At 44.0% G+C, this 12,941-nt stretch overlaps 1 protein-coding gene across 1 annotated transcript; it reads left to right on the forward strand.

The window, feature by feature from the left end:
• The first annotated feature begins 1,467 nt into the window (after positions 1-1,467).
• Positions 1,468-12,304, forward strand: LOC112567520. Its single transcript, XM_025244215.1, has 8 exons — positions 1,468-1,602; positions 1,885-1,967; positions 2,727-2,854; positions 3,099-4,346; positions 10,759-10,911; positions 11,384-11,641; positions 11,952-12,046; positions 12,221-12,304. The coding sequence occupies exons 1-8, from the start codon at positions 1,600-1,602 to the stop codon at positions 12,302-12,304; spliced, it is 2,052 nt and encodes a 683-aa protein (XP_025100000.1). The 5' UTR covers positions 1,468-1,599.
• The last annotated feature ends 637 nt before the right edge of the window (positions 12,305-12,941 follow it).

Genomic DNA, 12,941 nt, shown 5'->3' on the forward strand with positions numbered 1-12,941 from the left:
CTGGGTAGTGGTCAGAGCACTCGCTGGTCACCACAGCAACCACAGGCCTGGGTCCTGGACTCATCTTGAGACATTCTGTATGTCACACCTGCTTGCACCTGGCAAAATATTCATCTTCCTCATTATTCAAATCCACTAAACGCAGATGTGGATTCAATCGTGTGGAAGCAAGTATCAAACTTTGCTGTGTGGAAGTAAGATTTGGAAAACCTCCTTTTCTGTGCATTTAAAAAACTGCGATTGTGGGGGACAACACACTCGTTATCTCTTACTCTCTCTAACTAGACATGTGTACAAGACAAGCCATCGCGTGCGGCGTGTATGGCTGTGCGTGCATACGAACGCACAGTCAGTACAGGGATCTCAATGACTTGAATGGAACGATGGGGACCGTCCAGCCCGGGAAGTTATTCGTTCTGTGAGGCAAAGGTAACCGCGGGAGAAACTCGAAATTCATTTATCTTGTATTCATGACTAAGCAAACGTGTATTGAGTCATCATAATAAGTGAGAGGAGAGACACGTATGCTTTTAGTTGGTTGTCTGTGTCACGTGCCTCAATGTCTGTGACGGAATGTTCCTAAAGGTTTGGATGCGCATGCGCATAAAGACTGTCGTTACCGCTGTGTATATCGTCTTGACCGTAACACGAGCTGAGGTCGACAGTTCACATACGTGTGGTCATCAGGTGTCGCTGGCAGTGAAGTCAATGGACAAGGGCTAAATGAGTGTTAACGAGACGAGACACAAACACGATTATAAAGTCTATCGTCTGCACAATAAAACAAGGTGTGGACAACAATTCACATGCGTATGTCGATCAGGTTTCTCTGGCAATGAAGAAACTGCACAAGGACTAAATGAGCTTTGTCCATTTTCTTTGCCGTCAGCAAAACCTGATCGTCATACGTAGGTCAACCGTCGTCCACAATTTGTTTTATTGTCCAGATGATAGACACAGCGATAATAAACTCTGTCTCTTGCAAACTTTTCCTCGGCTGTCACCCTTTTCTAGTTCTTGCATGATTATGGCACCAAAAATACAGAAATTAAGAAAACGGCCATAAGTATTCTCGTCAATATATCACACTCTTGTTAACAAGTATAGAAAGCTATTCACAACACAGCATCCAGGTAAACTTTTGAATTTGGCTGCCTTGTTATGGGTTCACATCCCTCTAAACACTCTTTACTAATCCATAATTCTTATCAATTTATGTAAGTAGTACCTCTGAAGGACGGCGACACGTCAAAGAAAAAAAAAAGTTTTTCCACGTGAGCTGCTTTAAATATTGTACGATTTGTGATGTGGATTTTTTTTTTCTTATTCATAATTCCAATGGGAACAATATTAGACGCCCCATCTATAACTGCAAGAAAATGAAGTTCATCAACAGATGTTTATATCATCTGATGCTAGGAAATCTTTAACTTCTAATTATGTACAGCAAATCAAAATAAAATGGATCTCAGATCGGTTTGCAGCGCTCGCCCATCACGTGCAGTAAATGACTCATTGGCTGAAGGCCGGTACAAATGGTATTTAAGAAAGTGAGTCCCGACGATCACCTGTGTGAGACTGTGGCGCCTCCTACGACATATGGTGAGTTGACAGGTGAACATGTTAAGAACTGTTAAGAGGCTAAGTCCCCTACGAAATGCACTCTACCTATTATTGAACTATTTATTTTGTTATTATTAGTAGTAATAATGTAACATTACTAATAGCTGTAAACATTGATTTAATAATTTTAATAGTTTGCGTACTCTAGTGACTTCACAAATCCTACTTTATGTTTACATGACTTGCAGCCTGTGTTCTATCGGAAGAGATAAAATCGTACAAGAATATTTCACAAATCTTTGTCTACCATTTTGCTTACAGGTGGTTAACATGTTGACAACAATGATTTTACTCTTTATACTTTTTTCTACGGCCTTTTGTCTTGAAGCCCAGAAGACAGGAAGGTATGTCATGTGTGTAAAGAAATAGTAAATGGTCATAGCAAACACAAATATGTTGTCTGACATGCTGATAATGTGTTACTGGTGTAGCTGAATGTTGTGTACAGCACATTGAACTTGTAGGTTAGGGCGTCTGGATACATCCACTACATACTGTTACACGTCATCTTTGAGTAAATATTTTAAAGACTATTGTTACGATAGGGTATTATATTTCTATATTTCCAAAATAGCAGACATTGTGTTACTAAAGAAATATTTTGTAACAGTACCACCACTAAAATAAAATTATCAAATTTATTACAAGTCACTTTTATATTTCTATATAGTGTTTCTCGTAACTAATTTCTTTGCTTTTTTCATATTCTAATATCTAGTCGTCTTTTATTGTTAATTTTAAATAGTTTGTTTATATCCTTCGAGTTATTAGTCTGGTGCATATTGCTTATTATATCATCGCAGTAGATCATTGAATTCTAAGAGAACAAACAATCAAATGCGTTAATTTCTAAAACAAAAAAAAATTCGTACGAATTCAAATTAACTGCTACATTACATCAACAACTCTTATCCTTCTTTTCCTTCACACACACACACACACAGAGAAAGACAATACTTTCAAATATTTAAATTATTTTTACAGATGTTCACTATCCCAGACGGACAAGCACATACAGACATTCACTCTGACAGTCTCCTAGACCTTACGATATGATTGTCACTGACACTCTGATGACAGTCCATGATGAACTCTTCCTGCAGTGTCCCCAAAGCACAAGTCATGCTACAGTTACAAGGCATGGACTACTCGCTGTTCGGCTACAACAGTCTCAAGGGATGCCCTCTGACCTCAGGACGTGACCCGGGCTTTACTCTCCCCATCTTTTCTGGTGAGTTTCACGTGACCACAGACTTTCGCTATAGCGTGCCACGTGGCGTGCTTCTGTCCCACGATGTGTCATGTGACACGTCGTTTACGTCGAAGGTGGTGGAGACGCCGTACGACCTGACCACGCTGCTGACTGGCACCGCGCGACTCGGTGCTGATAAGTGGGGGCCTCCCTTCTCGGCCAGCCAACACTTTCACAAACTGTCCGAGGCAACTCACACAACACGTCTTGGTCGTTTCCACAGCTGTCTGCAGTTTGTACGACCTGACACTTCTGCTCACGGAACCGCCCTCTTTTCATCCATCGTTTGCGGACTGGATGATTAAACTCAACAACACTGATGACGAGGACATGCACATTAAGTTTATTGACACATACGGCACACACTTCGTGTCACGGGCCCGCTTTGGGGCCTCCATAACGGTCATCTACAAGATGGACGATAACGTTTATCGGCTTCTAACAGAGGATCACGTGACATCAGCTGCCAGCTACTCCACTTCTGGACACCCCCAAACCTTGACTTCTGAACAGCAAAAAGCAACAGCAGAGTTTCGAAATCACGAGACAACAACTTTTGCTGTCGGTGTTCCTCTACCTGATGGCGGTAACAACGCCACGTGGTTGACAGCAGCGAAAGATAACCCCTCTGTCATCGACTATGACTTGACCTCTGTGGAGGTTCTCTTTTCAGACACCTTCATGGGTGCCGCAAATCCTACACAAGATTATGGCATTGACCACGACAGGATCAAGAAGAACATCATGGCTGTCAAGACCAAATACTGTCGGACTTTAAAGAGCAAAGACCTGTTAGTTGACTGTAGAGATACCGGTAGGACACTGCTTTCTACAAAGTTGATTGGTAACACGAAATATGGAGCTGCCGAGTCCGCTGACCAGTGTCTTGAGGAATGTTGTCAACTTGCAGGCTGCGTGGCTGTGAGTTTTTGTCGTGGGTGTACGAGGGACAACAGAGGCAGCAAGTGTCAAATGTTTAGTGCTGGCGACATCCACAGGGCAGTCACCGACCGTCAGTGGCAGACGATCATGTTAGTTGACAAACTGGAGACATTTGTAAAGCTGCACAACACCACGGTTGTTGTCAACTCTCGTTTTCTGTCTGACATCCCTCCTGTCACCTCCGTACAGGACTGCTACCCATCTTGTATTCAAGATACCCAGTGTGTGGCCTTCACCTTGATTGACACTTCAGGTTCATTAATTAAATGTGCGCGCCACACAGACTCAATTCAGTCCTTGACACAGGGAACAGGTGTCAGCGTGTACTTCGTCTCCTTGAAGGTCAAAAGAATTATCACAAGTGGACAGACGAGAGGCCTTGCTCCCTCCTCCATGCTGAACGACTGGTACAAGGCCGCCTGTGTCATCGACGACGAGTGTCGTCAGGAAAACTCCATGTGCTTTGTAAACAGGTGCCGCTGTCGACCTGGGTTCTTCTTCTCAACACGTGACTACACGTGCTCTGAGAGTGAGTATTAAAGGAATCACAGATTTCAGAAGAAAATCTTTTCACAACACTAACCTATACTTTTAACAGTTAACTGATTTTAACTTGATTACGACACACAAAATAGTTTTAGAAGAATCAATAAACTGTAAAGGTTTATGCAGGTCGTGTCCTATCTTGCCCAATTTTCGCTTTTTTATGTCTTGGCTCGAGTCAATTCAACCTGTTCTTTTCCACACGCAGTTATTTGGAGATGTTTTCAGGCCATAGTTTTACCAGAATAGGGCGTAAACATCGTTTGGTAAATGTCGGATGCTTGTTGTGGATGGTGTTTGTCACTTTCTCAGTCCATACAGTAGGACTGCCTTTACCTTGGTGTTAAAGATGCGGGTCTTACTGTTGAAGACCAATGCTTGGGATTTCCAGATGGGGCGTAGGCTGTTAAAAGCTAGTCTGACCTTGTTGATGCTTTTTTTGATGTCATCGTTGACTCAACCGTCCTTATTGACAATGGTCTTTAGATACGTGCAGTTGTCTGTTTTTAGAATTTCGATTGGGAGCTCCTGCTTTTTGTTTAATCTCATCACTTTGGTCCCGTCTTCTTATCTTTGTCTACTAGGTTAATCTCTTTGGTTTGGGCTTGTTGTTGTTGGTGAGATAAGAGACTAATGTCATCTGTAAAGTCCAGGTCCTCTAGCTGTTTAGTGAAATGTCCACAAGATACCGACGTTATTGTCTTGGGTTGTTTTGCTTAAAATCAAGTTCATGTGTATCAGGAAGATTGTTGGTGATAATATTCAACCCTGTCTTACGACTGTCTTCATTACAAAAGGTTTCGTGAGTCTGCCATTGTGAATAACTTGGCAGGACCAGTCTTCGTACATTCCCTGAATAATGTTTATGAGCTTAGGTGGAATGCCGTAGTGGATCATCAGCCTCCAGATTACGTAGTTGTCTACACTGTTGAATACCTTCTTAAAGTCCTCAAACATATATATATATAGAGAGAGAAAGAGGACTTTTATTCAATAGACTGCTTAGTGATGATAAGGAGGGTGGTACTGTTGTCGGTGCTTGTTCTGGTCTCAGTCTCTTGTCTAGAGCCTTCATAAGTCTCTCTGCAAATACCTTGTATAAGTCATCACTGGGTAATGTACAGAAGCATAAACATATGCCAATTGTTGCACTGAGACAGGTCAAATTTCTTCTGTTATTACTGCTATAGATACTGATAATAAATTATGTCCTTAGAAGGTGCTAAAGATAAAGCATTAAGGAGGAAATATATACCCTAAAACCTAATTTTAGTCCCTATGTACTTGGATCATACATTTGAGCTGTGTGTCTTGTTTCAAGAGGAAAGGAGCTACACCGTACTGCTAAACATCTTCTTGTACAACATTATGCGAAATGATCCAACCATACCCCTGTGGGACCCCGGGGTATGCTTGCCTAGCAAGCATTGTAAGAATAGGGTCCCTGCCATCCAGCCAGGCATGTCGTAAGAGGCGACTAAGGTGGACACCTCACCTAGAGGTAAATTAGGTTGTGGTAGGGCTAACAACCCCACCATGTAAAAAAAAATCATGTTACAGAAACTAAAACCAGAGAACTTCTCACAGATGGCGAAGGTAATGAAGCACACCAGGAGACTGGACTAATGACGGACGACAGCCAAACCCGAAAGGGAGCTGGCGCCCCGACAGCGGATTTACTGAAGCCGAGGCAAAAGTTGAGGGTGGGGTGCTGGAACGTCCAGACCTTGTACCAGACTGGCAGGATGCTCCAACTAGTCAAGGAGTTTGACAACTACAACTTGGACATCCTGGGAGTCAGTGAGGTCAGATGGACCGGCACGGGAAAGAGGAGACTAGCATCAGGACATGCCATCTTGTTCTCAGGAAGATCAGACGCTCAGCACTCTGAAGGAGTAGCTCTACTCCTCAACAAGAAAACGGAAAAGGCACTGCTGGAATGGAAGCCTTATGGACCCAGGCTTTTGAGAGCAAGATTCCATTCAAAGTACACCAAGCTGACAGTGCTAGCTTGCTATGCACCAACAAATGACTCTGAGGCAGTGTAACGGACAACTGCGTAGTAGAGGGGGCAAGACGGGATGGGGGAAGGTTGACATCCGGTGTTGACGGTTTGTTTTAGAAAATGCTTGCGACGCAATTCAGCGAAGACCACGTGCGGGCCCGGCAGTGCTGACACCTGGTCTAGAGGGACTGGGGTGGTTATATTTAAGCCCGACCATAAGTGGCCAGGGGGCGGCTGATAATAATTTGGTGGATTTGTGGTTTTAATTCACCGACTGGACGATCTCTGTGGACGTGATACTGTGTATGTATTACGGGAGAAGTACTTTGTGGTTTTACTATCTCTGTGGACGTAATAATATGTATGTATTACGGGGGATCTACTTTGTAGTAGTACCATCTCTGTGGACGTGATACAGTGGCTGTATTACGGGGATGTACTAGTGCAGATGTACTACTGTGGATGTACATCGTGTTCTTTACTCCTTATCATCGCCGTGGGAGCTCTGTGGTGAGAGCATCCGGCCGTGCAAATTCTTGGGGGCCAAGAAACTGCACACCGACGTGGGCGAGCTGGAGCAGTGGACTCGGAGTAAGGAGGGGGCTACCCTGCCCTTCCTTACGCGGACGTACCGACCACCACCAGGGAGGGTGCCTGGTCAGCTGAAACTAACCGCCGGAGGAGGGATGGTTTCCCTCTTAGTTTTATCCCAGCTGCATATTGTTCTACCCCGCCTGACAGTAACTTATCGGTATGGTAAAAACACTCTTTTATCATTTATTGAACTGTAGAAGAAAGGATTTAAGTGGACTAAAAGAAACCGGGGACTGGAGAGCTGCAGGGACTAAACGGCTATTAACATGTTGAACTTTGATGGTGTGTTATTATGGCAATTCTTCATTTGATGCCGTGTGGATTCCGGCAGTGACTTGTTAAACTTTGATAGTGTGTTATTATTGTGACTTTAAATTGGTGCCGTGTGGATTCCGGCAGTGACTTGGTAAACTTTGATGGTGTGAACGTGATGGAGTGTTATTATTAGTGACTGTGGATTACTGTTGATATTTTGTCTACTTGTAAACTTGTGTTTGGTTCTAATAATTATTGGTGCCTCTAAGGAGGGACGCCCACCCTTAAGCGATCTTATATTGGTTTTTGGAAAGAATGCGCATGTCTTCGGATGGTCCGTGACAGGCAGAAGACAAGGATGCTTTTTACGATCAGCTCCAGGCAGCCTCAGAAAGCGTTCCAGCCCATGACATGTTGCTCATCATCGGCGATCTCAATGCCAAGGTGGGAAGTGACAACACCTGCAGGGAGCATGTCATGGGCAAACATGGAATCGGAACCATCAATGACAATGGAGAGAGACTGCAGACTTTTGTGAAGAAAACAACCTACTGATTGGAGGCACACTCTTCCCACACAAAGACATCCACAAGGCAACATGTACATCACCAGATGGGATCACAAAGAACCAGATAGACCATGTCATCATCAACCGAAGATGGAGGAGCTCACTTCAAGATGTAAGAGCTTACAGAGGAGCAGACGTTTCCAGTGACCACACTCTTGTGAAAGCCACAGTTTCTCTGAAGCTGCGTCGATCGCGAGGAAAACAGGCACGTCAGCAGAGAGTGGACTCCGGCAAACTGAAAAATCCAGCCACCGAAAGGGCCTTTGCTATGGAAGTAAAGAACAGGTTCCAGGCACTAGGAGACCAACAAGAGATGACCTTAGACGACTTCAATCGAGTCTTACAGGAATCAGGAGTGAAAATACTGGGCTTCCAACGGAAAAAGAAAGAGCAGTGGATCAGAGAAGAGACATGGAAGAAGATAGAAGAGAGAAAGTCAGCCAAACAAAGAATCAACAGCACCAGATCTGAACGCCTGAAGGAACAACACAGACAAAGATATACTGAAGTAAACAAAGAGGTAAAGAGGATGGAAAGAACAGACAAAAGAGACCACATAGAGAAACTGGCAGATGAAGCAGAAAATGCAGCAAGTAAAAATGACCTGAAGACACTGTACAAGATAAACAAACAGCTAAACAACGGGTTTAAGAACAGTGATGTGCCAGTGAATGACGTGAACGGTAATGTCATCGAGGGAGAGGCAGGAAAACTACAGCGCTGGAAGGAACATTTTGAGTCGGTTCTGAACAGACCAGATCCACCTCAGCTTGCAGACATCCAGCCAGCAGCTATAGACCTTGACATCTGCGCAGACCCGCCAAGCCTGGAAGAAGTGACAGCAGCAGTCAAGACAATGAAGAGTGGCAAAGCACCAGGGGCAGATGGAATAACAGCAGAGATGTTGAAAGCAGATATAAATGTGACAGCTCCCAAGCTGACTGAAATCTTCAGGCAAATTTGGGAATCAGGGCAGGTCCCTGTTGCGTGGAAGACAGGGCTCATCTTCAAGTTACCCAAGAAAGGAGATCTTGGAGACTGCAATAATTGGAGGGGCATAACACTTCTTTCCCTCACCAGCAAGGTCTTCAGCAAGATTGTTTTGTCAAGACTGACGGCAACTCTTGAGAAAGACCTCCGACCACAACAAGCAGGATTTCGCCCTGGGCGATCCTGCTCTGAACACATCTTCATTCTGCGACAAATTCTGGAGCAGAGCAACGAATGGAACACACCGCTGTACATCAATTTCATCGACCTGGAGAAGGCTTTTGACAGCATCCACCGCGAATCCTTATGGAAGATCCTGAGGCATTATGGAGTCCCTGAAAAACTTGTTCAGGTCGTTGCAATGCTGTACAGCGATTTCAAATCCCAGGTTGTCTGTGACACGGAGCTCACAGACCCCTTCAACGTCAGTACCGGGGTGAAGCAGGGCTGCATTCTGTCGCCGTTCCTCTTCATCCTGGCCATGGACTGGATCATGAAGACTTCCACCGACAGTGAGAGGAGAGGGATCAGATGGACCATGACTATGACAGCAACAACAACGCTGGAAGACTTGGACTTTGCTGATGACATTGCCCTGCTGTCACACCGCCACCAAGACATGCAGGAAAAAACAAAGGCCTTCTCAGAAACAGCTGGAAACCTTGGCTTGAAGGTCAGCACAAAGAAAACGAAAAGTATGAGAGTGAACGCCAGAGTCCAAGACAGCATCAAACTAAATGGAGATGAGATTGAGGAAGTTGACAGTTTCACCTATCTTGGGTCCAAAATGTCAAACACCGGGGATGCGGAGGTGGAGATTCGAGCCCGACTGGCGAAAGCCAGCCAGGCCTTCGCCTCACTCAGGAGCACATGGAAGGCAAAAAACATCAGCCAGAAGATCAAGCTGAGAATCTTAAAGTCAAATGTGATCAGCACCCTCCTTTACGGATCAGAATCATGGAAGATGACCAAAACCATCAGTAACAAGCTTGAAGTCTTCCAAAACAGATGCCTCAGGCGCATACTTAACATCTTTTGGCCAAACACCATCACCAACGAAGAACTCCACCGAAGAACTGAAACCGAGTCCATCACCACGCAGGTTCAACGAAGGCGTTGGCGATGGATTGGACATGTGCTCCGCCAGCAGACAGCAGACCTCTCGACAGTCGCCCTACGATGGACTCAGACGGCCGAAGAAAACGAGGCCGCCCAAAGGAAACTTGGAGAAGAACAGTGGAAAGGGAGATGAAAGGAAAGGGCTGGACATGGGGTCACCTAGAGAGGGTTTCAGCCGATCGACATCGGTGGCGGACTCTGGTTGAGGCCTTGTGTGCAACCTGATGCACGAAGAGGAATAGATAGATAGATAGATCCCACCATACCTCCATTTTTTGCGATAAACAGAAACAGGATCATTGATACCATCATCGATACCTTTATCCATACCATCAGCCTTTCTGCAATAAACCAGTCCACAGTCTACATATTTCTGTTTCGGCCTCGCGGATAAAATATGAAGACTATGATTGATCATATAAAAATCGACGATTTTTAACCTAGCTTAATAAATAATTTGCACCATGTCTTTGGGATGGACAACTCACCATCTTCCCTGTACCTGTACGACTATGGTCTTTTTGAAAGTACCCTGGGGTGAGACCGTCGCTGCAGAAAACAACAAAAAAAAAATAAATTATAAACAACATGAACGCCACTTAACAGGCCGCGAATGACACACAGTATCAGCAGCATAGCATCGCAGGTCATTAGCTGCTGCTAGTAAAATACTAAATAATTAACAATTAAATTAAATATGTAGGAGTCAATAAAGAGAAAAGACATCTCTATATTTAGAATAGCACAAAGATGTAAGTGTCTATGAGTACTGCTCACAACATTCTGTAGAAGAAAGCTGAACACTACAGTTGTATTTAAAGAGCGAGTTGTGTGTAAGTAGTGACTGAGAACAATGATGTGTATCAGCATGTAGTCCAGCCCACCTGCACAACACCTTCATGGAGTATCCTGAGAGCGGACTGAGGGGACACAATATGGTGGCACGGGATGGAGTCAGTTTGAAGACGTGCAGCGACCTGTGTGTCAGCAACAGAAGTTGTCTGTCCTTTGACTTCAGAGGTTTGTATGGCTGTTTGTTTGGTCCTAAGCTTACAAAATATACTGTTAAGCTTGGGTATTATTTTGATTTATATAGTGTTTTCATTTATGACTTTTACATTTTAATACATATTCTACTAGACGTTCGTTCACATATGTTGCATTGGTGAACGTATTTTCTTTTAATTACTCAATCGCAAACATATTGTAGTTATGTTACCTTGGACTTTACTTTCTCTAACATTAATCAGCTTTTATATCTTTTACGTGTCAACCACTCATTATCAAATGTTTTGTTGCCAAAGGCAAGTTTTAGAATTAGAATCTTGTTTCCTTCTGTTAGAAACATGCCAGCTGTTGTATTTTACATAGATTCTACATTGGGTTTTTGAACATACAATATATGTTGTTTGTGGCGCAATACTATTTGGCTTCTTATCTCTTTAATGCAAACTCTGGGTATCGCGGTAAATAATGCTTGTATTAGTCACAGGAGGGCGCTGCCTGCTTCATGACGTCACCGCACGCGACGCTCAGTCAGGGTGGTATCCTCACACCAGTACAGGGTGGACCCACTACCAGAGAAGCTGCCTGCAACCTCCCGCCTCATACCCGGGACCAGAGTGGTACAACGCACCCTGCAACAGCCACGCGGAATGTCCTGAGCCTAACAGTCGGTGTGTGTCGGGTAGATGTTTGTGTACTGACGGCTTGGTTTACATGGAAACTGACTCCTCGTGTCATGCTCCAGGTAAGTTAGAGCACACAGACACTATCTGCCCCGTTACTTTATGAGCTTTTATCTAAATATAATCCCTTTCTTTGGTTTTGCTCCATCTATGGCCTGCTTGAGAGTCCTACTTCAAAATTTTCGATCCTATTCATCATCAAGGGCTGAGCATTTGTTTGGGATCCTTCCCACCACTCCTGTACAGAGTCTGTACGCAGAAGCAGGGGAGCCTCCAGTTTCACGCCGTCGTCTGAAACGCATGCTATCCTTTGTCTGTCGTTAAAGAGCTCATCCTGGAAACCCTGTGTACCCTGCTCTTTATCGGCCTCAGATTGCTGCTCTCCATGCCCTCCGTACCAACAGCAAAAGCCATCATCACTCCCTGTAGGAAATTACTTACAAGCTGCCGGAGTAGATATTCAACAGGTAGAGCCTCTCCCTCTACTATGAGTTCCTCCTTGAACCCTTTATGTTCCAGAGAAATTCATTTTGATCTTACAGCCTGTATGAAATGAGTCACTAGTGACCTTATTTTTGTCTAACGCTTTCGGGAACTTCATTCTGACTACATGTATATGGAATTTTATTCTATCTCTACAGACGACTCCAAAGTTCCAAGTGGTGGCACTGTTGCTGTGGTATCAGTTCAGTCCTGCCAACCGCAATCTTGTTGCCGTGATATAGTCTTAGTCGCTGGCACGGCGTTGAAAACAAACAAACAAACCTCACTCAGTATGTTCACGTCCGTCTCCAAGACCATTTATTGCTAAGGCGAGCGATTGTGGCTTCTTTCTCTTATTCGCTTTCACTTTCTTTGGTCCGATTACACATAATTTTAGTAACAAAAATACGAAAAATTGAAGGCTAGTGTAATAAGCTTTGTTTTGGTTCTTTAGTATTTGGTCTGAAAAAGCGGATTGTCTCAATAAGCAGATTCCACTTGACTTCTTCTAATACTTAAGTAGTAGTCAGAGACACATCCCATGTCCTGTACTTCTATTGCTGGCTGTGTGTCAGCTGCACAAGCTGCTCATTAAGTTTTCGCCTAGTTGGATATGACAGACGAAGAGGAACCCATCACCTACTGGCAGAAACATATACAATAAGCATGTACAGCTGCGCATCGAAAGGGTTAATTCTTTATTAACGAGAGGTAAAATAAGCAAGAACATGTTTTGCCCACTTAACCCTCGCCCTTTACGGTAAAAAAATAAACGTAACTGAAGTAAGTAAGTACTATGAGAATAATTAGTATAAACATCAGGTAAGGTATCACAGGAGAGTGGAAGGTGAATATGTACAAAAGTGGTCGCTACCAAAA

This window comes from Pomacea canaliculata, linkage group LG7 (genome assembly GCF_003073045.1).
Source record: "Pomacea canaliculata isolate SZHN2017 linkage group LG7, ASM307304v1, whole genome shotgun sequence".
In the NCBI taxonomy this organism is placed as follows: Eukaryota; Metazoa; Mollusca; class Gastropoda; order Architaenioglossa; family Ampullariidae; genus Pomacea; species Pomacea canaliculata.

Bases quoted from the DNA above. Each gene is read 5' to 3' on its own strand.
- LOC112567520 (XM_025244215.1), top strand. The intron at 10,912-11,383 runs GTTTGTATGGCT...TATTAGTCACAG, and splicing joins TCTGTCCTTTGACTTCAGAG to GAGGGCGCTGCCTGCTTCAT. The intron at 12,047-12,220 runs GTAGAGCCTCTC...CTATCTCTACAG, and splicing joins CCGGAGTAGATATTCAACAG to ACGACTCCAAAGTTCCAAGT.